Genomic DNA, 26,383 nt, shown 5'->3' with positions numbered 1-26,383 from the left:
CAATCAGAACAATTCAACTGAATTATGATGCAGTTCAACTAATTGCATGGCGTGCAGCCAAAGACATACAACATAAATGAAACAATGCCGTTTGCTATTTTTAAACTCAGAGCAAAATAAAATTAATAGAACCTTGAATGCTCCTAGCCAGATTATTCAATCAGTACGTTACTCAGGTGCTTTATTAATTTACATCTTTGTTATTCCTCAAAGAATTAGGGCACTATATATACGTGACAATTAAGACATGTCAGGACCAGCATTTTCTTAATCTATTCAGGGAATATACTGTTTTCCTTTCACTGGTTTCCACAATATTGTTTTTGCAGATTTATTTTCTCTGCCAATTTTCTTCCTTTCTCCTCATCCAGCCTATAAAAATATGCAGTTCTACATAGTGCCTGGTGTCCTCAAGTACTCACCCAAGGTGCCATTGTTCACGTGTGAGCCTAGACCATTAATTCCCAAACTGGGGTCGACATACCCCTGGGGGCGCTTCAAGGTGGGTTCAGGGGGCTGCGGAGCCTGAACATACACCGGAGAAGTGCAAAGCCAAAGACCGTGGATGGAAGGCAGCGTGGACGACAGCATAGCAGACAAACAGCCCGAACAGTGGATAAGAAAGACGTGTTCTCACACACACATGTAATCTATCACTTTAGCTTAAAATTCACTAACTCAGCAATGTGCAAGAGCAAACATAGCAATACCCTGTCATGGAAGACATTTTGATGTTCTGGAATCTGAAGTCAGCAAATGAGTTTCCCAACACTGGATGACAGGATGAAAAGCAGTTACGAAAACCTTTCATTGCCTGGCTCATTAATGTAAATAACCCAAATAGTTGGAAAGTTACGATCAGGAATTATATTTCAGGACAACTTTTTGTGGTGCAAATAATAGTGATGGCAACCTGGAGTGCCAAGGCCACCAGTTAGAGGAGATCATTCCTCTGCAGAGGAAGGAACTGGTCTTTTGGAATAAGCCCCAATGAGTTTCCCGCAGCGAAGGCAGGAATCGCTAAGCTCTGTTCTACCAGAGAATCCTTACACCCACCCTCAACCCCTCAGTTTGTCCGATGAAGAATCAGGCTCCATCAGGTTGTACGATTCTATTGAGTGCCTGCGTAACAGTCCCAATCTGTGCCAGAGCCAAGAGAGCTTGTACCCTCCCTAAGACCATGCCTCACTGCCCCACAGGAAGCACGCGCAGCCCAAGGAGAGGATAAGGAAGGCACATTCCAAGGATTGCTTCTCAGTGTCATCTATATTATTATTATTATTATCTACCAGTGAGGCAGGCGGCAGATTTCTATGAATTTATTGCACGGGATCCTCAGTCAGGATGCTTAATGTTTTGGGCAACCTTGAGCCTAAAAAGTATGGGAACCTCTGGCCGGGATTGTGAATGGCATCAAGACATTTGACTGTGGGAATCCATGAAGCGGGAAGAGGGAGAGTCAAAAGGAAACAAGGAGTGGTAGAACCTCACGAACTCCCATACCCAGCCAACTGGTTTAAGTATTTTGTGGGCGGTAACCTTGTTCCAGGAATGATTCCCTGGAGTTGTGGTGTCCAGTATTCCTACTTGAAGTCAAGATTCAGGCCATCTTCCTTTAGTGAGAGATGGAGCTGGCACAGGCATATCCTTGGATGCCTGCCTGCCCATATAAATCTGCAGTTTTATGTCTGAACTAATTAGAGGTTTCAAGAGAGTACGTTAATCCTATGGTACTCTCTTCTCCGCAGCAGAACAGGCCAAGCATTTGTACATGTTTGGAGCAGGGTGGAAATTTCTTAACACTGAATTCGGTTTTGGTCCACCCAAAAGGGCAGAAGCCTTGAATCTGTTCTGAGGTGACCTTGGTAAGTTGCATTTGTACTGCTCTGGATCTTGCAACCTAAAAGTCAGATATAATCAATCCTGATGCTCTGGAAAATATCAATGGATCATTAATGTGAAGCCAAATATGGTTTATAGAGCCATACCATTATCTCCAATTCTTCCAGGAGGGAGTTCGGACAACATTTGCTATACTAGAGATTTGAGATGGTTGCTGTGGGAACTGCAAAAAGAATGGTACCATGTTGTGAGCAGGAGGGTGATAACCAATTGAATCGGGAAGTTTCTGGCCTGATTTGTGCTCTCGGCAGAGGATGAACTCTTGACTTGAGTCAGTCGCTTATGCAGTCCTACACCCTGCCCTTGTCTCTGTGGCAGCCAAGGGAGAAAGACTTGGTTTTGTTGTTGGGAACCCCCAAGTGCTTTTTTTGTTATTTTCCAATTCATACAATTTCTTTCCTCGGGTTCTGTTTTTTGCATCGACTTCTGCAATATCCAGAAAAACAGCTGGATTAAGCTTGGAATCAATGTTTATTCAGACATGGCCTTACCAGAACTCACTATTTGCCTCCACAAACACAGTCCTACATTTATTTCCAGCAATTATTTCCAAAACAAAATGCTTTGAGACATTTTGATGTTATAAGCATTTTATCAATGGTAAGGAATATTATTTATTATAGGTCTTATTTATTATATATGCTAGTGTAATCTTGAAAAGTATTGCTTTAATATTAGTGGAAGAGGAGAGCTGTAAGACATCTTATTTTCAAATCCCCCCAAAATACTCAATTGTGAAGGATCTTAGTTAGTGTCAGTCTGACACTAACATGCAACATAAAATTTGTAACATAATATTATTTATTGGGTATCAATTTTAGATTTAGAGTGCTCATAAAATTCCCAGTAGAAACACATCTCCATGATTTTATATGTGTATATTATATCTTACACTCTTCTTACTGGTAGACAATAAAGTCCTTCAAATCACATCAAAATATAAAAGTAGTCACCCACAAAACGCTGAAGAAACAAACTAAATGAACAACAGATTTCAAATTACAGCTTCTTAATCAGCAAGCCACAGCAAAACCAAAACAAATACAGCAATAAATTAGCAGTGACCGTTTTTTGTGTCCTAAATGGAGAAACACTGTTGTTACCATAAAGGAAATTACTACCTGATCAAATCTACATCTAGATTTCCTTCCTGTTTTATAGGTATCGCAGATTATCTACAGATATGCTAATTCAGGGTAAAAAATACATCTTTTCAAATCTTTCTCATGCACAGAAGGTCACGCAACCTGAACAATTATACAAACACATACTTTGAAAACCAAAGTACATTCACCCTACAAGTTTGTGCAGTCAACTGGCTGATTAAACTGCCTAAAGCTTGGCACTGAATACCAAATAAAAGAAAATTATTCCTTATTTATTAAAAAGTAAATAGTCCTTCCAAGATTTATACTGCTAAGGATATTCGAGCTAAACTATGAATGCTCCTTTCCAATTTCATTTGAACCAATGCCCTATGGGCTGTGTTCTTTCAGCCATCCCTAGCGTGATAAACTAAATGAAAGAATTGCATGCAACCCATTGTTGCATAACTTTCTTTACTTTTAGCTGTTATTGATTTTTGTCACACAAGTATTATAAAGTGGAACTTTGCACTTCAATTAGGATGCTAAGGAACTTTGAGGATAGCGGTAATAATCATGGATTATTAACCATGGATCCCAAGGAAAAGGCAGGATGCAACTATAAATTTTACAACATATGAGATGAACAAAGGAATCTGTGCTCATTTAGCCAAAAAGAGCAGCTATTACACTCCAGGTTACAAAAATCAACAGCATGAATCCCAAAATACAACAATGACTCACTCCTAAATTATAGGACAAATGGAAAATAAACTTCAACAATCCAAGGACTGGTGGGTTTTGACCTCAGTTAAAGCAGTTTGAGCTTCAAGTCAAATCAGTTTAGATAGACAAGTAGTGGATCTCTTTGGGAGTTTGAGTTGCATCAAAGGGATACGATAAGTTCAGACCAGGGTGAGGGTGTTTAGCATTTTTTTGTGCAAAGTTGGAAATGTTTGGCAGAAATTGAAACAATATGCTAACATGGCAATAACATAACTTGACGTGAGCATAGTCTAAATACAGTGCAATCCGCTTTTGCCAGACATCGGCCAAATCGAACAAAACCCCCGGCCCTGATTAATTCTAACCCGTTTCAAATATACCTGCTAGTCAGAGCTGTTCACATTTAGCCAACTTCCTCACATTACTCACCAGGATTGTGCCAAAACTGATAAGTTACATGAATTCACTATCTCCTGTTAAATTTACAGCAAATAAAATTGTGCTGCAATATAAGCAGACTGCACCTCCCCCTCCCTCCATAAAAGTCAATTTAAACTAAACCTTAATAATAATCCTTGCATTTGATATAGCGCTTTTCACATCTTCTAGACGTTTCAAAGCGCTTCACAGAATATGCTGTAAAGTGAATTGACCGTATATTTGTGGGCGAAACACGGCAGCCAATTGTACACAGCAGTGTCCCACAAACAGTCGTGGATTAAAAATGACCAACTTATTATTGTTTTGGAGGGATTACATTATTAAAACTAAACCTTCGTGTGAATTCTACATGTTCATTTATATGTGAATTTATATTTAAATATTCACAATAATTTGCACACACATGTAAAAATCCTGCTCAGCCTTCACAGGTTTGTTAGCTAGAAAATTTTTGAATTTGGGATTTAATATAATAATAATCCTTGCATTTGATATAGCGCTTTTCACGTCTTCTAGGTGTCTCAAAGCTCTTCACAGATATACTGCAAAGTGAATTGACTGTATATTTTTGGGCGAAACCGATTAGTCGATTAGCTCAGCAGTCAAATTCCTTGTTTTACTTTTTCCCCCCCACAAAGTCCAGCAGAAATAATGGCTGAAATTCAATTCTTGCAACGTAGATTTATATGGATGAAATTAAATTCTTGCAACGTAGATTCATATGGATTACTCGTCACTTCCTCCCTTTCCCCAGTTGTTCCCAATGATGTCCAGTAACTCCAGCTGGAAAATGGGGAAGACTTGGGTCCCACTGGTTGCAAATTATTCAGACATTTACTATCTTGACTAACATATAAAGAAGAAGCAAATGGGTTAGTACCATTTGGTTCTGAGCACCAGTGGAGACAAGACGACACAGAAATTAATCTCGAACACAAATCTGTAATAGGCATACATCAGGAGTTGCCCCTTCTCTTTAAAGTGAAAGCACGCTTTATCCACTATGTGATGCAAAATGTTTCTGCTGTGTAAATATGTACTTTACTTTATAACACGCCTGGTGTTTCATATGGTTTCTCAGTTAAGAGGATCATAAGCAATGAGTTATTATCAGAGTCTGTGGTGTAATGTAAACAAGATAAGATTACATTGTCAAGACAAGATGAAACTGATCTAATCAGTTCCCCCCTCTGTTGCACGACATGGGTGGAGATAAAAATGGGGCTTTCTAATAGGATAAAGCAATTTGTTCTATTAGCTAACATGACCTCAGGCATTGCCCGTCAGTTGATAAGACTCAATATATACATCGTTGCAATTTAACAAATCAATTGGAGCCCTTAGAACATGCATTTTTAAAACTATGATTAGTATTCCAAATCGTTCATAAGCTCCACATACTTTAATAAGCAAAAATTAGGTTTAAAACAGTGGTTATCTTTCACTAATTTAACCTATGCCTTGTTTATTGCTCTCGTCAGCCCACCTCAACACACCCACTTTTATTAATTATTGCCTTCGTGCCAAACAGCGAGTAAGAAATTACCTTTGAAACTAAGGTCATCGAAAGATATTTCTTTATCCGAAAGACAAGGCCTCTTTTGTTTAGCCTGCATTATGGAGGTTGTATTTTTAAAAATTATATTGTATAATCAAATCAAAGGTGACCTCTATACATCACAGCCCAGCTGCCGTATACAAATTCTGCTTTTACTAAATAATATTCTACCACAAAATACAGTCACTCCACTTTGCAGTATATCCTGTGAATCACTTTAAGATGTCCTCTCGACATGAAAGATGCTGTACCAAATGGAAGGATTATTACTATGTTGATTAGTTTCATAAACTTAGTTATTTGTGGGCCTGAAAATGATTTGGGTAATGGAAGATGATGTTTGATGACGGTGGACAAAATATACAATATTTGTGCATTAAGCTCTTGTAATAATTCAGTGGGTAAATGTACTGTCCAGTCTGGTTCAGGAAGGTCCAAGCTTCAAACACAGGTCGGATTTAGCTGTTCTCACTTAAGGGTTGCTAGAGTTCAGCTCACTTACCCTGGAGTAGACATTCCTATTCATGAAGCAGTGAATTCTGCTGGCAAAAGTACATACAATACACATGGTTGGAGATTGATAACGTTTGACTATGGTAAAACAGCCTGCTGGTACTCACTGTCCAGCCTGATGTATGACAAAGCCACTTGGGCAAAGTACTGAAGGGCTGCTGTTTATTTATACACCAGCTTCAGTCAGCATCTTCAGAAAGGGAGAAAATTAAAAGATATGTCATGTCTAACTCAGCTCTAAAGAAACCTCAAATTTAAAATTCAACTCCCTCCAACCTGTTAATACAGGTACCAAATGTTTGGGATCTCTTGCCACGTGGTCTACATAATCCAGATTTAAACTCAATTTTCTTGTCCCTTGTTCAGTAAGGCTCTGGTTCAGAAAGACAAAAGACTGTTATGATTCTGTCCTGATTAACACATAGCTATCCCTTCTAATTGTTCTACCTTTCCTTCTTGTACTCTCACACTTTGCCCTGTATATGCAATCTTTAAAACCAAAGATGATATTAATACACTACCGTACCTCTGAATATGATTTGACTTTTAATGTCTAATTCAAGCCCAATCCCTACTGAGTCCAACACCCAGCTTGGGTGGAAATCCTTGACTGTCCAGTGCCTTCTGACATCCTCCCAACATGAAAGGCGCTATATAAATGCAATTTGTTATTGTTGTTGCTCTATTGATATTCCATCAACAGTTTAATGCAATATAAGAGTAGCTTTTCAGTCTCCAAAAAACAAGGGATTGAAATAATGTTTGCAAACAAGATGTGATTCTTTGTAAATTTAGTCTCTGGCAAACATATTCCTATGAACATTGTAAAACATTATCTGTATTAAAATCCAACTGACTCACTCTCTATCTTCTACACACAGTTTCTTGTTTTGACAGCTGAGTGGGAAGCAAAGCCAAAAAGAAAATTCACAAAATCTCTGTGAAAGAGAAAGATAGTGCCAAATTGTTACACCAAACAGATAGGAAATCATTACTAGCATAAGCATCACACAAGATACCAGGGTCCATAAGGTTAATTTGTTTCATTTGATCTGGCATGATCTTTTACTACACATTATATTTTGTGAATATTTGCTATACTATATTATTTATCTTTTGATGTACAGACAAGTCACAAAAGTACCTAAGCAGAGTTTGTGAGTCAGCAATACTGCAGTTGAAAGAACCATATAGTCGATAAGGCTCAATGAAAAGATTTTCAAATTTGCTCTCAGTTTCTGGCTTTTAGCCAACAGCACAGGTGCATTGTCCATGCCCCACCCATCCCCATGGCATAAGTCTGCCAAACAAACCAAAGAAAACCCTGAGGATAATAATACACCTGACTTCATCTATCCCATTACAACTGGATACATTTACCGCATACCTGAGCCAGCCATCAGTCATCCACAATTCACTCCTCACGTGTAACTCTTTACAATGAAAGCAATGGATGACAATGCACCATAATAATCCTTGCATTTGATGTAGCGCCTTATCACATCTTCGAAATGTCTCAAAGCGCTTCACAAAATATACTGAAAAGTGAAGTGAAAGTGTATTTGTGGGCGAAACGTGGCAGTCAATTGCACACAGCAGTGCCCCACAAACAGTCGTGGATTGAAGTGACCAATTTATTGCTTGTTTTTTGAAGGAATTATTACCCCTGGAAAAGCGATCCACCAATTGACTAACAACTGGGTTCCTACTTAGATAAACAGAGGCGTGTGGAGTAAGGAAACTTGCCCAACATTTCGCCCTGCCGGGAATCGAACCCAGGTCTCTCGCTTGTGAGGCGAGTGCTCTAACCACTGAGCTACAAGGCTCCACTATAGCTTAAAAAGAACTTCTTGCTCCCTATTTCAAAAAAAGTATGAAATACTAATCAACAAATTCAGAAAGTAAGTTAGGTCACATTGCCAAGTTGACTGTGTTCAAATGCTCAGAAATAATGTTGAAAATATAGTGCTCTGGTCAGGAACAGCTGGAGAATTGCAATGGTGACCACACACTCAGTACAGAAGTGAGAAATTCGGCTCAGTGTTTGATGGTTACATTTTAGGAACATCATAAGTATCAAGGCGGCTGATTGAGACACTAAGTTAATCGCACAGCAATATGCCACAAACAGGCATTAAGTGACTGACCAATTTTATTAAAGAAGATTGTTGTCCAGGACACCATGAACTCCCTTCCCTTTTCCAATAGTGCTATTGGATCATGTTCCTCTGAACAGAGGGCCATGTCTCATCCAAAGGACAGCACCTGAAACAATGCGACACCCCCCAGCGTTGCACTGGAGTTCAGCCTATCTAAGTTCAAAGACGCAACGTTCACCTTAAACCCACAACACTCTAACCCGGGCGAGACTGCTACCTACTGAGCCAACCCATAAAAAACAATAGAATAGTTAAAAGAAAGTTAGACCCAATTAGAAATGAAAGGGAAATTTGTCATGGAGGATGAAGGATCAGCATTAAATACTAAATGACTATCTTTTTTGAAGAAGAGCATGGTAATGTAAATGTGAGAGTACAAGAAAAGATAGAACAATTAGAAGGGATAGCTATATGTTAATCAGAACAGAATCCTTAGTCCTAAATTGGTTTCAGTACTCCTGAGCTGCACATACATAAGAGAGAAGAGAATAGAGGGGTACGGAGTACAATTGGAAGAAGGAATAAAGATGGGTGGAGCATAAATATTGATGTGGAGAAGCTGGGATGAATGGCATATTTTGATGCTTTATGGTCTACTTTAATTCTATGTAAGGAAAAGGGCGAATTACCATCCAGTGACCAATCTGCACATCAGAAGTGAGGGCAGTATTGGTTGTAATGTGGCTTATAATTGCACAGCCTGCTAGCAATCATGTCTAAACTCACATGGCTAGTTGGGATTGGTACTGGATGGCAATTAATGCTGTTGAACTATATAAAAGTCAGTCTGGAAGCTTGGGAAGAGGAGGCAACAAAGAAACATATTTACAGGAGAAAAATATTTTGAATTGTTCTCCAGATCTTTAAACAAGTTCAAGAAACAGTGCAATTAACTAAATTAAATAGTGATTGTCATGCAACTGGGAAAGATGCAAGCTACTCACAAGAGTTATGTCTTCGACGAAATCCTTTTGATGGAGTGAGGGCAGAATCCATATGGCGGTCTACATAACTTTTAGAATACTGTTGTGGGGAAATGACCACATCTTGAACTTTTTGCTCTGCACGGCGTGGGATTGCTTGTGGTGCACTTCCTGAAGCATTTGTTTTCTTTACACCTTTTGCAGCACCATTCTGAGATGAATAAGCATTGTGTGACAAACTAGTAGTTGTGAACAATGAAGGCTGGGTGGAACTTGTATTTGTTTGTAAATTAGGGATCTCTAATATTTTCAAGTCCTTGATGTCTATTGCACTGTAAATAACAGAAAATACAATTAAACCCGCAATTTCATACTTGTCTGTGGAAGCAGATTTCACAGCAGGGAAAGAAGGGTTTTTTTAATGAAAAAAATGCTGCAAATCAAACCAAAAAAGTAGTAGAAAAGATAAGTTGTAGATTGTAGGACATCTTTGAAACGCCACAAATTAGCTTCCTTCAAAATCCTGTGTTTAATGAAGAAGTAATAAAAATGTAGAACTGAACATCATATATTTGCAATTTGGGAAAAGAAAAAAAAATTGTTCCACTTCAACAGCTTAACACTTTGGATCAAAAGTACAGTACTTACCTAAATGTCAACTCAGGAACAGAACATTTCACTCCATTGCGGAATGGCTGTGTAAGGGAGATTGTCTGACTGGTCTGATCCACTGCAGAAATTTTTCCCTGATATACTCCAAGTGTCTCACCACAGTTGATAGAAACAAGGCTCCCAATCCAATTTACAGCCATCCTCTATAGTTTATAACTGGAGGATCAAATGGACAAACAATACAGAATGAAAACAAATGCAAATAACTAGAGGAGCAAACATACCCTAAAAAACATACTCTTGAAAAATCAAAAAATGTACATTATCAAGCTACAAGTGGCTAACTTGCACTTTTACAACACCTCGCATGGGTAATAACATATCATCACTCCAATGTGTGCTGTAATAAAAATAATTAAGTTACAAGAGTTGACAGCCTATTCGCAGTGAGCTTCTAGTTTATATCCCCTGATCCATTCTTGGCATTTTGTTTAAATGTGTAACATTTACATTTGGCCCACACAATATACAGTCAATTCACTTTACAATATATTCTGTGAAGCGCTTTGAGACGTCTCAAAGATGTGACAGGGCTCTATATCAACTGCAAGGATTATTATTATTATTTTCAAAAAGCCAAGAATGCTGAGTGACACATCACAGTATTAAATAGTTAAGGACCAATTTCATTACCATCTTTGAATAAGATACGTGTTTACTTTTTGCAAACCAGTCATTCTTACATGTAACCATTCCATCTAATAACACTCTACTTTAACTTTGACGTTCTTTCACTTCAAAATTGCTGATAAGTCTGTTACAAAATACCAAAATGGGATTAATTGAAGACAAAATCAATAACGCATAATTAATAAATACAGAATCCAGTAGAAAGCCATAACATTTAAGCTATAATGTAAACCATATTTCATGCAAACAGATGCCTTTCATTTCTATGTTTCAACGAAAGATGCCTTTCGTTTCTGTGTTTAAATTGTGAATAGTTCAAGTACGATTGGAAGGAGCGAAGTTGAAAAATGCGTTTGTGTCCCAACATAAAGCATAATAGCAGTAGTCTTGAATAAATTCCCCAAAACGGGATCATTCATTTCATTGATCCTGGAAGCATAAAATTTTAAAACATAGCTAAGACATTTGCACCTCATGCTTGGTCGGCTCCCTGAAAGAGCTATCCACTTTTCCATTATGAATTGCTACTGGCAGATTAGTCTTTGCAATTGGCAACAAAACACCCACTGCACTTCAAAGTAAGTGTATTAAGATCTTTGAGACACTTATGACATTATAAGGTGCCCAACCAAATGCGGGGTGTTCCATTACTATGTGGTGAGCCCTGCCCAGACTTGTCCAGCTCCTACCATCAACAGTCGTCACTGTGGGGAGCCAGAAATGGTGACTGGATTTTTTTTCAAAAAAAAAGGAATAGGTGACGGGGAGTGGACAATCAGAGGAAATAACACCCGGCTTCACCGCGACGCGGAACGCTCACTCGCAAAACACGAGTCAATTCCTTTTACAGTATATTCTGTGAAGCGCCTCGAGACGTCTCGACATAAGGCGCTGCTGTATCAAAGGCAGGGATTATAGCATTGAGAAAGCACTCGGCTCTTGCTCACTCAGCCCACAGTTACCACAGGCAGCAGCCACGCGACACAGGAGAGCAGGGCTGGCAAGGCAGGGCAGTCAGGCAGGCTGGGCTGGTAGGGCAGGGCTGGCAAGGCTGGCAGGGCAGGTAAGGCAAGGCTGGCAGGGCTGGCAGGGCAGGGCAGGCAAGGCTGGCAGGGCAGGTAAGGCAAGGCTGGCAGGGCTGGCAGGGCAGGGCAGGCAAGGCTGGCAGGGCAGGCAAGGCTGGCAAGCAGGGCAGGCAGGGCTGGCAGGGCAGGGCTGGCAAGGCAAGGCAAGGCTGGCAGGGCAGGCAGGGCTGGCAAGCAGGGCAGGCAAGGCAGGGCTGGCAGGGCAGGGCTGGCAAGGCAAGGCAAGGCTGGCAGGGCAGGCAGGGCTGGCAAGCAGGGCAGGCAAGGCAGGGCTGGGCCCGCGCGTGGAGAGAATAAACATTAACACTGTCAATGAGAGGGGCGACTGCTGTTTGTGGGGCAGCAAAGTTCCGATGGCGACCTGTGCGCCTCGACTAGGCCCAAAGCCTACAACCAGGATAGCGCTGATCAGGGCTCCCCTTCCCCAAGAGAAGGCCGGGGTTTCTGTGCGTCTCTCTCTCTCTCTCTCTCACCCCGAGCCGGTGCTCCTGTCGCTAAAGCGGACTTATGTCGTGTTTGGTTTGGCTTTTTTTTCTGTCGGCCCGAAATGAGGTTAAAGAGCGACAGGAGCCGAGAAACCTTCGCCGCCTCCGTCCATCTCGAGCCGAGCGCGCGCTTGCGTGCGTGCTCCTGGCGACGGAGGGCTACGCGCTGACGTCACCCACGCCGCGCCACTCCCGCCCACCCCGCCCCCCCTCAGGGGATTCAATCCGTTTGTAGCCCAAAGCTCACCAGCCACCCGCCCAAAACCAGCCCAAAAAGTAGCCCCGATATTCTGCCCTGCCTTCCCCTCCTGTGGCAGAAGTATTCTTTCGTTTCAAGAACAAATTAGATTGATTTCTGCCAGAAAATACTAATATCTTGGCATACAGTTATATGGCTTGGGACACGACATGTCAAGCCACTGCCAGGAAGGCGGAAGGCAAACCAAATTCTTATGCTCTTATAGTAAATATTTCTTAGGTTCTGATGTTCTAACAGAGGTTCTCAATCCTCCTCCACCGCCTCTCCTCCCACCTCAACCTCCAACGTTCTGTCCTTGACTGGTTCAGGTCCTACCTTTCACTCCGCCTCCACTTTGTCTCAGCAAACAGCTTCTCCTCCAGCCCCTGCACCGTCTCGTGCGGAGTTCCTCAGGGCTCTGTCCTCGGTCCCCTCCTCTTCACCCTCTACATGCTCCCCCTTGGTGACATCATCCGCAGACATGGGGTAAATTTCCACATGTATGCGGATGACACTATCTCTCTGCCTCCACCCTCAACTCCAGGACTACTGGTCTCCTGACCGACTGCCTGTCCAACATTAAGTCCTGGATGAGGGACAACTTTCTCCAGCTGAACGTCAGCAAGACCGAGGCCCTCCTGATTGGCTCGTGCCAGCGCCTCCGCACTTTGAGCGCTGGCAGCATCAGCCTCCACGGCTGCACACTCAACCTCACTAAGCCAGTCAGGAACCTGGGTGTCTTGTTTCACTCTGAACTGTCCTTTCTCCCCCACACCCGCGCCATGACCGGCACTGTCTGCCACCACCTCCACAACATTGCCAGCCTCCGCCATTGCCTCACCCTCAGGCTGCCGAAACCCTCACCCACGCATTTGTCACATCAAGGCTCGATTATGGAAATTCCCTCCTCATCGGCCTTCCCAACTCTTCCCTTCACAAGCTGCAGATCATCCAAAACTCTGCAGCTCATGTACACTCGCACACCAGGCTCCGTGACCCCATCACTCCCACCCTTGCCTGACTCCACTTGCTCCCCATTCCCCAGAGGATCGAATTCAAGATCCATGGCCTTGCCCCCTCCTACCTCACTGACCTGCTGACTCCCTACCAACCTGCCCGCTCCCTCCGTTCAGCGGGCTCCAGCCAGGTCCATCTCTCCCACCCGTCCCTCCCTACCATCGGTGGCCGGGGTTTCAGCCTCTCTGCCCCCACAATCTGGAACTCCATCCCACAGTCCCTTAACCTCGCTTCCCCCATTGCCTCCTTCAAGGCAGTCTCAAGACCCTCCTCTTCAATCATGCCTTCAGTTGCCCTTCCACATCTCTGCTTCCCTCACCCTTCCCCCATGTTCGGGTCAGGATCCCTGATTGTCCAGCATCTTGGGATGTTCTCCCGACGTGAAAGGTGCTCTATAAATGTAATTTTGTTGTTGTTGTTCAGGTTACCAGTCTCCCCAGCTCCACCATCCACAAAATCCAACTTGATTCAAAACTCTACCGCCTGTACCCTCATCCATTCTATACTAGGGCAACCGATCGACAGTATGTCCCCCGATTTCCAGGGACAGTCCCTGGATGAGGTGTTGTGTCCCTGGGACTAAATTTATCATAAGCATAACGCTTGTATTTAATAAAGCGCCTAATCACGTCATTGAGACGTCTCAAATCGCTTCACAGAATATATTGCAAAGTGGATTGACTGTGTATTTTGCGGCAAAAATTTGTCCCATCTTGGATTGAGCAAGAACAACATGATTCTGAATCGAATGCCCTCATCAAAGAAATACAGCAATTAATCCAACAAACTTCTCCTGTAGCTGCCAGCATCAGGAATTGTGGTGAATTCCTTTTTTTTATATGTGTCCCTGGATTTAGTTTACAAAATATGGTCACCCTATATGATACCAACCTTTATCATCCCTATAGTAAGAGCCACAGACAGCCTAGCTCACCAGCAGGACTTGAAATGTTAGACCAGTCACTGGGGACAGGGAATCCTCCCACTCAGCTCCTGTTAACCCTGCAAGCCCAAACTCTAACGGATAGGGTGGTCCTAGCTGGACAAGCAGTGGGTAAGCTTGCCAGATTTTGCTATCAGTGACAAGCTATGCAGTTAGTTAGAATCCAGCCTTACCCAAACACATACTCTAGGGTCCCCAAGCCTTGGCCCCTGCCAACCTATGCCTTTTACTTTCCAGAATTAGGTAAGCAAGATACTTCCTTCCAAGGAGAGAACGCGCATTCCATTCCAACAATCTATCCCTGGGATTTCCATGTGTAGGTGGGATGCATGGAATTCTGAGTTTAGTTTGGATACTCTTAAACATAGTGATGGGTTTCTGCATGCAACAGACATCCGACTGACCAAAAAAAAGAGCCACAGAAAGTTTACAGCACAAGGAGGAGATCATTTGTGGTTGTGCTAACACTGCCTACTCACAGGAGCTCTCTACTCTCATCCCTTCCCTTCTTTACCCAGTATCTCCCCCCACCATCACCATCATCCACCATCACCGCCCTGACTCAAATATTTAGCCAATTCCCTTTTAAATGCTGTTTATGGACTCAGCAACCATTGAGACAGGCATACCGTACTTTAACAACAGACCTCGTAAAAGAATAGGAAGCACATATTCCCCAGGGATGGTATAGAACTTGCCAAGGGGGAAACTGAAGGAGACCCAGAGGTTCTTACTTGACTCATTGCTCACCATGATAATCCTAATAATAATAATCCTTGCATTTGATATAGAGCATTTCACACGTTCTAGATGTCTCAAAGCGCTTCACAGAATATACTGTAAAGTAAATTTAAAGTGAAGTAAATTTTGGGCGAAACACAGCAGCCAATATTACACAGCAGTGCACAATTGACTTGTCAAATCTGTGGTTAATAAGGTGATTAATAAGGCAAGTAGCGCTTGAGGAGTCTCAACGATATGGTAAGGCATTGCAATCCTTGCAAGGATTATTATTTGTTTGCGTTCTCACCTTTGGGTTGTTCAAGTGCCCCAGGGTCTGTGCCCGGCACTAGGATCTACGCTCACAATGCAGGCACAATTGTTGGAGGTACTGTTGTTTGGAAGTATTTTGGTGGAACATATGGAAGAGGGCAGGATAGGGCTCGGCTGCGATGTAACCATGGTAAAAAAAAGACCACTCTCATTGTCCCAGTTCACACATGAATAATGGTGACTTAGGCCAGAGAACGGTCAGCACACATTAAACTGGAGCCAGCAGGAGTCAATGTTCGCAGAGGGATGGAAGTTGTTTTTAAAAACAATGAAAGAGAAACACGGTTGTCTCTGTTGTAGTAGTAGCGTGTGTTAATGGGGACAAGACTGATTCTAAAAATTCTCACGCTACTTCAAACCACAATTGCAGTATGTCCCAAAGTTGTGATCTTATCAGTTTTGGTCGTATCTATTCAAGAGACCACAAATGTTAACTGTTACACTGGCAGTAAATTTCAGCTGAACACTGAAAAGCGAATCTGTGTTTTTTTGATGATAACATTGATATGAAATGTCGCTTTCTTTTATAAGTTTAAGTGTTTCCAATTTATTTCTAATATTCTTCCCACTGATGTATGTCTTTCTGGAGTGCAGATCCACAGATATCACTTTCCCTCTGGTGCACTGTCCAAATGAAGACGTGAGTTTTGGCAGTGAGTGGCTGCAGGCCACTTTACTGTAGACAACATCAAAGGCAAGCCTGATCTCTCCCCATCCAGCTGCCAGACACATACAAAACCAATAGAAGGTACTTCAGAAGGACAAGGAGCAGAATCTTTGGCTGGGTTTCCCTTTACATGAATTGGAATGGCTGAGGCCAATTTAACCTCCCATGCAGCCCTAGATGAGAGCAGCAAATTCAACTTGGACTAGGATTTGAGCCAACGAGCTCTTGATCTATAAGTTGCAGCAGTTTTGCTGTTTATAATTATGTATCTTACCTTCTGTTTGTTCCTATGGGGTTAAGTAGAGATAGGTTATAGTCTGCAATAGTATTATAAGCTTAAAATAATAATCTTCCCACCTAAACGTTTTGCTTGCAGTAATATACATTGTTATTTTAATGCATTAATTTGAGCTTTAAAGCCTTGATAAATTTGGACTGATCCTTCTTGGTTTACTACTGTATTTGGTGGAAAGTTTAGATCAAACTTCAACCCATTTAACTGACTATGAACAATCGATCGCCTGTTACACACTGTGTTATTATTGAGAGAGGTGAAGAGACATGGTGTGTGTTGAAATTGACAAATCCTTGTTGTACTTGGGCTTTGATGTTATTAACAGGAGCAAAGCGAATTAGGGCTACATTTGAAATAAAAATAATAGTATGGTCACTGAATCCACAACTGTTTATGGGACATTGCTAGGTGCAATTGGCTGCTGAGTTTCCCCCACAAAATGTACAGTCAATTTGCTTTACAGTAAACTCAGTGAAGCACTTTGGGACGTCTGAACAACAGACATGATGAATCAAGCTATATCAAATCATGCTATATCAAATGCAAGGATTGTCATTACTAATAAAGCTAGTTGCTATCTCAGATAGTACATCAATTTGAAGATTATTTTAATTAGCAGTTAAAAACAGTGTTTAGATGGAAGGGAATAGATTGGCTGTTCGTAGCATCAGTTGTAGGAATGAATGTCTTAATGAGGTTGCCTTTAAATTACTGGCCCTCTCTTGGTTAAGTTGGAGAACTGCAGGCACTCTTTGTGGAATATCCATTCTTATATTTCAGAAAAATTCACTTGAAATATATGCGAATGACACCAACGCTACCTCCACTTCCACCTTCAATTCCAGGACATCAAGTTCTGGATAAGCTTTAACTTCCTGCATTTGAACTTTTGCGCCTCTGACTCTTATCGCTGTGTTTGGCTGCTTACTCAGACTTAATCAGTCAATGTGGCATCTTCGAGTTCTATTTGACTTCCAGCTTTGCTTCAAACCCCAGATGCAAAGCATCACTAAAACTACCTTCCTTCACCCTTGGAACATTAATAATAATAATAATCCTTGCATTTGATATAGCGCTTTTCACGTCGGGAGGATGTCCAAAGCGCTTCACAGAATATACTGTAAAGTGAGTTGACTGTATATATTTGTGGGCGAACGTGGCAGCCAATAGCGCACAGCAATGTCCCACAAACAGTCGTAGATTGAAAATGACCAATTTAATTATTGTTTTTTGGAGGGATTATTATTAGGCTCTGTGTGGAGTAAGGAAACTTGCCCAAGGTTTCGCCCTCTGCCTGGAATTGAACTCAGGTCTCTCGCTTGCAAAGCGAGTGCTCTGAACCACTGAGCTACAGGAGTCCACATTGCCTGCTTACACCCTTACCTTACTTCCACTGTTGCTGAAACAACATTCATGCTTTAGTCAGCTTGAGGCTGAACCTTTCCAATTCTCTTGTCGGCCTTCCACAAAATATTTATTTAATCTTTGATAATGTCAAGGTCTCATCCATCAGAAACAACTACAAAGTTTTATTTGTCAGTAGAAACTTCAATACAGTGATTTATATTTTTGACAAGATAATGATGTACAGAATGATGGAACACTCTTTGTTAGCAATTTTCTCCCCTCATCTCTCATCTAAAGATGCTGACACTTGCTTGCTGCCTGCTCCCTTCTGGTACCTCATGCCTTTGACATTGTTATTTGTGAGGATTGACAGGATAGTCAACAGTCCTCACCTGACACCTTTGCAGCAGGGTGGCAGGGTGGGGGGTAGTGGTACTGGATAACAACCAGGAACCCGATTTCCTAAATTTCCACCTCCAGGAGATACTACAGCCAATCCCAGTACCCAAATGTTGTCTCTGTTACCAGGATGTTGGGGAGTCTATATGGGGAAAGGTGAGGGGGCAGCAAACAAGCTCCAGTATCGTTACCCAGTATGCACACGCACATCTCAGGAGCAGAGATCCTGGTTAATTCTGCACTTCCTAATACAGGGGTGTTGAGACACCCACCTGAGGCCATTTAATTTAGCATAGATCAAGTCTATGAGTTTCCCAAGTTGTATGGTTGAACTAATCACTAAAATAAACATTTGCTATGAGTCACCCTACAATAAACACAAAACCACACTTAACTGTAACCATTTTTTAAAATCTTATAAATGTTTCTTAGCTATAAAAAATGTTAAAAGTCCCTTTATATAATATAAAGAAGTAGTCTAATTCCTTACCATTTTCGATAGGAAATTTTTTTAAAAAAAGTATAAGTACATTATGCAAAATGAATTGTATTTCAATGCAACTATTAAACTTCATTTTTGTTTTACATCATTCTTCAAACCTATCCAAAGGTATTTTAAATACATTGAAACAGTGGCACATCAGCAGCAAATTATATGAAACAGAACAAAACACACAGATTAAGATTTCTATTCCCTCATGCCAATGGTATGCACTTGCAATGGATAAAAATATGAGTTTCAGTCTCTTTTTATTTTCCCTGAACAATCGAAAAGATTCTCTGGAATTCATTTGGAAGATTTAGAAGCAAATCGTGACACTGCTCTGAATTCACATTTCTTGTGCTTCATTGTCAGTCCATAGATGGGTGTTGTGTCAATCTCCTGCCCTGGAATGTTATCAAAGTGTAACTGTTGAACCAGAGTGGTGAAAAACAAGAAAACCTCAATGCGCCCAATTGATTCCCCAATGCATCGTCTTTTGCCCATGCCAAATAGCAACACCTTTTCGCTTTCCATTTTGTTAATGCTCGCTCCATCTGCATTCAGGAAGCGGTCTGGGTTGAAGGTGAAGGGATCTGTCCAGAGTTTTCTGAAATACAAAGCACGAGTTGAAAATGCACTTTCTTTTGTTAAAATTGATTTGAGAGCACAACAACAGCAACTTGCATTTATATAGTGCCCTTACGCCAGGTAGTGCCCCAGAGTGCTTACACGCACAGACAATCCTTGTAACATAATATTCTGGAAATCCTATTGTGGAAACCCTGGGAGCTGAGGGCTATATTTGGGTTGAGCTTGATGCAGTTCACACCTGGTGCATTTCCTTTTACTTTATTGTAAATGCCTTGAGTAGAAATGTTACCATAATAAATCCTTTCGTTCAATATAGCAACTTTTCACGTCTTCTAGATGTCTCAAAGCGCTTCACAGAATATATTGTAAAGTGAATTGACTGTATGTTTTGGAGGTGAAATACCAGGCTATTAATATTATGCAATAATACAATAATTACACTGTATGGTTTTAAATTCCATTCCATTAGGTCCATTAACATACCAGGGTTGAATCCCTATCCTGCCCATAAACATCTTTCTGTTTTGTGAAATTTAGTTTGCCTGGAAAGAGTATTTAGAACTTTTAATATCAAAAACCCAAACTTTTTTTTCAAACAGCCATTGTTGGTCATTTTAATGATAATACATGATATTTCAGGATTTTTTTAATGGAGTGATTATATCATTTTGATCACCAAAGCTAACATCAATCCAACACTACTTGTTTTTTTACAAAAATTGAGAAGACATATTGAGATGGTAGAATTGCACAGGTCTACCTTGTCCTTGCTAGGCACTCAACCCTGAAACGGTCTGAAGCAATAATTAATCCTTTATGTAGTAAGTTGATTTATACATTGTGCAGGTTACTCAGGAAATCCACAATTAAGTAAACAGCATGAACGTTTAAATGTGGAGCGATACTGACAACTCAATAATTGCTGCACAGGCCATGTAAGACAACAACAACTTGCATTTATATTGCGCCCTTCAAGTGGGCCAGCTTCTCGGACAATAATAGCTATCATGCAGCTCCCCTATTGAAATATACACTGCTGGTCTAAACTTCTACTCAATCCACGATCATATTTACTTGGAGATGCACTTGAAGCTATCCTTTTGAACTAGTGTACATTTGTTAGTGTCATGGCAAAATATGGTATCCTGCCCTCTATTTTTCTATCCTAATTTGACCTTATTTGATAAGGCGGGAGTATAGGAGGGGGAGAGAGAGAGACCACCAGAACACCAAGAATGATGAGCATTGTTTTAGCACAAGGATATGAACATATAAAGACAGACCACTACATGTAATGCTTACTTTAGTTGTAGCAGGCTGGTTGTCCAATTCAGACAGGCAATTTACACACCATATTTTTGTGAAAGCTACCTCAAAAGGGGTTGTACCCTGTGATGTTCAACCATGACATTTGCACAAAACTACCAGTCTGAAAAAAGGTCTCAGAGCGAAAGGGGAAATTACCTTTATCTCATCAGTTCTTAAATGAAACTGCAATGAAGATCAGAGCAAAAGGGAGTTTGTCTGTCGAATTAAGATACTTTGGCAACCTGCATGTACACAAGCATACCTCTGGACTGGTGTGCGTACTTTGGCTGGGTTGTTTAGAACTCTGAGGAGGTCTTTTTTTTATTGGTTGGAGAAGTCCTAACAATCCAAATGCTCTGTGCTGAATTGGTTAATCTCACCCGGGCTAAGAAAGATGTGGAAAAAGTAGCTGCAGTTTTAATGCTAATTGTTATCCAATAACTGTTGTTGAAATGTGCACAGGTATGAATGTTGGTTGTACTGCCTGCTCAGACTCATTCATGTCTAAGGTTCTCCGAGAATGATTCCCGGGGGAAGTACCGAAGACTACTAGTGCCTGTGAAACTGCCAGGCACAAATTAGCACCTTTAGCAGAGTTGCATGGACAGTGGGAAGAAAATAGAGGGAAGGTAAAAAGACCGTTTCGCTCATCCACTTTCTCATCTGTGACCTCTTCCATTCCTGGCCCCAAGAATTTGTCATGCATTTGCTCAAACCCATTTCAACTCCTGTCTGCCTCAGCAACTTTTTCAATGCAGACCATTTTCCATGTCAATGTAACTGTAAGGTGCACGTTTATGACTGCAGACAACATGTATAATAATTACTGGTCATGCTCTAAACATTATCACTGCTGATCAAGTCATCACAGTTATTGCAATTTTACACTCAGATCTCTGACTTTTAACTTTACAGAGGTAAAAAAGATACTTACTCGTCATGATTCACTTGCCATTGATTCACAAAAACACAAGTGTTTTTCGGAATAAAATATCCATTCAATGCAGTATCTTTTGTGGTGCTGAAATAGAATAAAAGAAGAAATTGGTGTTTTTTTCCCACGAGTGAATGAAATGCCGCTCTCCTACTTGCTCCCAATCCCTTTTAATAGCCCTCCTCTTCAAGAATCTATCCAATTATGTTTTAAAAGAATTAACGAACCCCACTTCAGCTATTGTGTGCAGCAGAGAATTACACATCCCTCTGTGTAAGGAAATTGTTTCTAAGCTCCCCTTAATAGAATAATCCTTACATTTGATACAGCGCTTTATCATTTGTCAAAGCACTTTGTTTAACTGTACAGTTTAAGTGCTGTGTATTTTATCATTCACCTTCATTCATATATCATATACAATCCACTGGAGTACTTGCTGACAAACGGCAACTTATTGGAGGGGAGGGCGGAGAAATCGGTTATGACAATAAATTTCAGATTGCACTTACCAATGAGGAATAGTGAAAGGTAAAAAAGACGAGTATCGGAAGGTTTCCAAGATGAAAGCATCAGTATATGGTAATCTGGATCTGTCAGACAATCTTGGGCTTCGGTCTTTTCCGATCTTTTCATCTGGAAAGAACAATAGCCAGCGATCAGATCAGCGGCTCATACCCTTGTTGACAAGTCCCACATCCAAAAGAGTGCAAACGTTTCACCAGCAAAACAAACACGCACCTATCTCATCTTGTAGTCTCTTCTGAAGGTCAGGGTACAAAACCAGATACATTACAGCCCAGGACAGCCCAGTGGTGATGGTGTCAAAACCTGCATCAAAAAGAGAGGAAAACTTTTAGGCAACTCTAAAACATATATGAATTCTCAAACACTCGAGCAATCTTGGTGGAGGGAAGAGTTGAATTGTAGACGTGTTTGTGACTGGGATTAATAAATGATATTCACATTTAATGTAAATTCATGACCCAGTAGCTAACTGGGTCATGAATTTACATTAAACGTTTTGATTAAACGTCGAGTATTTCAAATGGTGTCAACATCTACAGGACTTGAAATATATCTTTTATTTTAAAATTGGAGTGGGGGCTGTCTGATTTGAGAACTCTTAACCCATGTTAATCTTAATCGTCCACCTGCCTTTCCCCTCCCCTCCCTTTACCCCCCCAACCCCAGCTCGTGTCTGAAATGCTGTTCTCTGTCCGGCGCCTTGGGATATCCTCCCGACGTGAAAGTCGCTATACAAATGTAATCTTGTTGTTGTTGTTGTGACAGTGGCGGAGTCGTGCTCCGTCACCTTCAAGCGCTCTGGGACGCTACCCTGTGTGAGGGGTGCTGCATAAATGCAAGTTGTCGCCGTTGTTTCACAATACAGTACAATTCTCACCGGCTCCAAACAAATCATTCACGATGTTGATTATTTTCTCATCCGATACTTGAATGTTGGCGTTCTCGTCCATTTTTTNATCCTGGCAGTGCTCGATCAGAGAATCCGTTATGTCCCGAATGTTATCCTGCAAAGAGAGACGGGATTCCAGTTCTGGGTTACAGTCGGCTGCAATGGAACACTCGGAATGCGGTGGGAACGGTTCAAGAAAATTTCCGGCGTAAGAACACAAGAATTTGCGTGGCTTAAGAAGCCCGACCTCCATCCTTTTACAATGCTAATTTTTAATCATTTTTTTTTTCGCAACGCCACGTTTTGACGACGACAGAGACGCGGGTCCGCTTTACAGTGCATCCCGTGAAGCGCCTTGAGGCGCCTCGGCGTCGTGATCAGGGCGCTGCGTCAAATGCAAAGGTTATTAATGATGGTTGGACTCACCTTGTCGAAAGTTTGGTAATGCTCGTTGACGATGCTCTTGAGGAACGACATAAATTTCTTGTTCGCCTCCAGGAAGGCGGCCATGGTGGGATTGGGGATGAACCTGAGGACGGGGATGAAGTCGGACAGGTTCCCGGCACCGGCGACTTTGCCGAACTCGTCGGTCAGGTTGACCACCTCCAGGAGCTTCTGGTCGTCGTGGCTGTAGCGTTTGCCGAAGCACATGGCGCAGATCACGTTGGCCACCGAGATGACGATGTACCTGACCGGGTCGAAGCCCTCCGCCCGCTCCAGCAGCACCTCCACCAGCTGCTGGGCTTCCTTGCAGGTGTGCTCCTCCAGGACGCACGAGTGCGTGGAGTTCTTGCACTCGTCTGCGGAGAAGGTTCGCAGTGCGCTCTGCGCCAACTTCCTGCGCGCTCTCCAGACGTCGGAGTAGTCGTTGCCGAAAGCCAGACTGTTGCCGTCGGAGATGTAGCGGAAACTGGGCAGGTCCGGGCGTCCGGCGAAATCGTCCGCCTGCTTCACCAGCGCCTGTCTGAGCGTGTGGATCCCGCTCAGCACCACCACCGTCCGGCTGCCGATCTGGACCTGGAACACGTCTCCGTACCGGCGGCCCATGGCGGTCAGACTCAGGTGAGGGTTCTTCAGGTCCAGGACGTTGCCGATGAACGGCAGCGCCCGGGGCCCCGGGGGCGGCTTCAGGCCTTTCGGGACTCTGGTTCGGAAGCTGCGGATGACCAGGAACACCAGGCAGGAGCTGGCCAGGACGGTGAAGGCTTCGGTCACAGCGAATCCCGTCAGCCCGTCCAGCCCAGCGGCGAGAATCTGAGCCATGTTATAACACATAGGGACGCACTGGGCACTGGATACTGGGCACTGGATGCTGGGCACTGGATGCTGGGCACTGGATGCTGGGCACTGGATGCTGGGCACTGGACGCTGGGCACTAGACGCTGGGCACTGGACGCTGGGCACTAGACGCTGGGCACTGGATGCTGGGCACTGGATGCTGGACACTGAACACTGGATACTGGGCACTGGACGCTGGATGCTGGACACTGAACACTGGGCACTGAACACTGGACACTGGGCACTGAACACTGGACACTGGATGCTGGGCACTGGACGCTGGATGCTGGGCACTGGACGCTGGATGCTGGACGCTGGGCACTGGACGCTGGGCACTGGACGCTGGATGCTGGGCACTGGACGCTGGATGCTGGACGCTGGGCACTGGGCACTGGACGCTGGGCACTGGACACTGGACACGCTGCAAACCAAACACAGAGACACACGCGGGTAACCTGTCAGGAGCCGTTTCCAACATTCATTCAAAGCGCTGCCCTTTAGAGCTTCCAGGTTGCAGACTGGGACTGTGTGAGTGAGTGAGTGCGCGTTCAGTTCCACCCGTACCTTCCAGACTCCCTCTAATAAAAACCCGCTCGCGGTCACACTCCCCGCCACTGTGAAATTACGCGCAAAAACATATCTACAGGACAAATGCAGCACTTCCCCCCCCTCCCCCTTTCCTCCTCTATTCCCCCCACGACATTATTTTAGTGCACCTAAACGGGGTCCCAAGAGAAGCTGAACCTACCTTTTCTTTTGCCAACAACAAAACAATTGCTGTTGCGCGTCTTGAGAAAGCGCGTCCCAACTAACGGGGGAGTTGAGTGAGTGACACGGTTTGCAGGGCGTGTAGTGACTGACCAACCTGACTTGAGCACGGGCGATGCCTGGCCTTTTATAAGCACCTTCTTCGCGTTTGATTGGCTGCAGATCACATGTAGAAAGCAGTGTGTGCCTCGCCAGCCTTATATATACACTACATCGCTATGTCCCAAACTATTCAGCGTGACAATGCACAGCCGAGATTAACACAGGCTCACAACACAATGTACCCACGTAACTCTCCCGTAGCGGAAGGCTGGAGTAAAATCTTCACCCAACCCAACCCCAACCCCACCATCCGCACTGCCACCTGACCCTGACTCCTTTGCGTGTTTCCTTTAACGTTGTGTCGTTCAGACAATGTATACATTCCGATCGATTGACTCGTGTTATTACTGACAGCCGTGATACGTGTCGATATTATTGCAAATAGTTCTGAAATGATTGCTTTTAAATAATTATTAAAACGTTCTTCCCCGTTTATCAATGACTTGCTGGTGAGATTGGGGGTGTGGGGTTGTGGGGAGGGGGGGGGGGGGGGAGTGGGGGAGTTGTGTGCAATATGACTGTTAATAATAATAACAACAATAATAATGATGATTATAATCCTTGTCTTTGATATGGCGCCTCATCACGTCTTCGAGACGTCTCAAAGCGCTTCCCAGAGTTTCCTGCAAAGTGAATCGACTGTATATTTTGTGGATGTTAACTACTGAAAATGAAAAAAAAATGTACGTTTTATCTTCCCTTTACACCGATCTAAATTCACGATGAGAGTGTCACCTCCCGTGCAGTACAGCCGTTTACCCACAGTCTGTGCCATTTCCATTTCCTAAGGCTTTCATTCCTCCCCCCCCCCCACTCCATCCCTGATGTGTAATGAGCAGCAATTTGATGTTCAATAAGTAATTTGATGTGCAATATTGTATTTATGGGATCCATGCGTGCGTGTTTCGGGTGAGAAAATAACTTTTTGGCTCCTGGACTCAGTAGGGGCGCTGGTCTGAAATAGGATTGAGAGAGCCTGGGGTGAATTATGATGGGTTTGCTGCCGTCAGCCCTATTTCAACTTGTGTGTCAGACAGCTAACTATTAGCATTTCAGTTGGTTGTGTTGCATTGCATTGAGCTGACTTTTGGGGCAAGTTTACCCTTCCGCTGTGCAGTGTATAATTCATGTGATACCCCCCACCCCCACCCCCAGCTCCCATCTCAGTGTTCCAGAGTGGGAGAGCTCCTGCTATCTCTGATGCTGTGGGATGGATGGCGAGGATCAGTCTGGTGAGGAATCGCTGCAGCCACTTGCCACACCACTCGGCACTTTGATTGATTGATTGATTGATTGATTGATTGATTTATTGTAAACCTCCTTTGCCTCTCGCACGAAAGTCGCTCAAATGAGGGTGTGATCTTGG

General features: G+C 42.8%; 2 protein-coding genes and 1 non-coding gene across 3 annotated transcripts in view; all 3 read right to left on the bottom strand.

Moving 5' to 3' along the window:
• Positions 1–12,302, bottom strand: part of edc3 (enhancer of mRNA decapping 3 homolog (S. cerevisiae)) — a 45,107-nt gene extending 32,805 nt beyond the window's left edge. Inside the window, exons 1-3 of the mRNA XM_007909141.2 lie at positions 12,168–12,302; positions 9,956–10,135; positions 9,329–9,639 (exon numbers count right to left, since the gene is read on the bottom strand). Coding sequence (XP_007907332.2) covers positions 9,329–9,639; positions 9,956–10,119 — 475 coding nt within the window. The 5' untranslated portion in view covers positions 10,120–10,135; positions 12,168–12,302. The remainder of the gene's footprint in view (positions 1–9,328; positions 9,640–9,955; positions 10,136–12,167) is intronic.
• trnav-cac lies at positions 7,980–8,051 on the bottom strand. Its single transcript has one exon. It is a non-coding gene; the product is annotated as a tRNA-Val (tRNA).
• Positions 12,303–17,901: 5,599 nt separating the features above from the next.
• Positions 17,902–24,449, bottom strand: LOC103188936 (cytochrome P450 1A1). The gene is made up of 6 exons (XM_007909133.2): positions 23,296–24,449; positions 22,858–22,984; positions 22,194–22,283; positions 21,965–22,088; positions 21,456–21,542; positions 17,902–19,229 (listed from the first exon to the last, which is right to left on the bottom strand). The coding sequence occupies exons 1-6, from the start codon at positions 24,142–24,144 to the stop codon at positions 18,926–18,928; spliced, it is 1,581 nt and encodes a 526-aa protein (XP_007907324.2). The 5' UTR covers positions 24,145–24,449; the 3' UTR covers positions 17,902–18,925.
• Positions 24,450–26,383: the final 1,934 nt, after the last annotated feature.

Source organism: Callorhinchus milii, unplaced genomic scaffold, assembly GCF_018977255.1.
Source record: "Callorhinchus milii isolate IMCB2004 unplaced genomic scaffold, IMCB_Cmil_1.0 Scaffold22, whole genome shotgun sequence".
Lineage (NCBI taxonomy): Eukaryota > Metazoa > Chordata > Chondrichthyes > Chimaeriformes > Callorhinchidae > Callorhinchus > Callorhinchus milii.
This window is presented reverse-complemented; position numbering and strand designations above follow the sequence as displayed.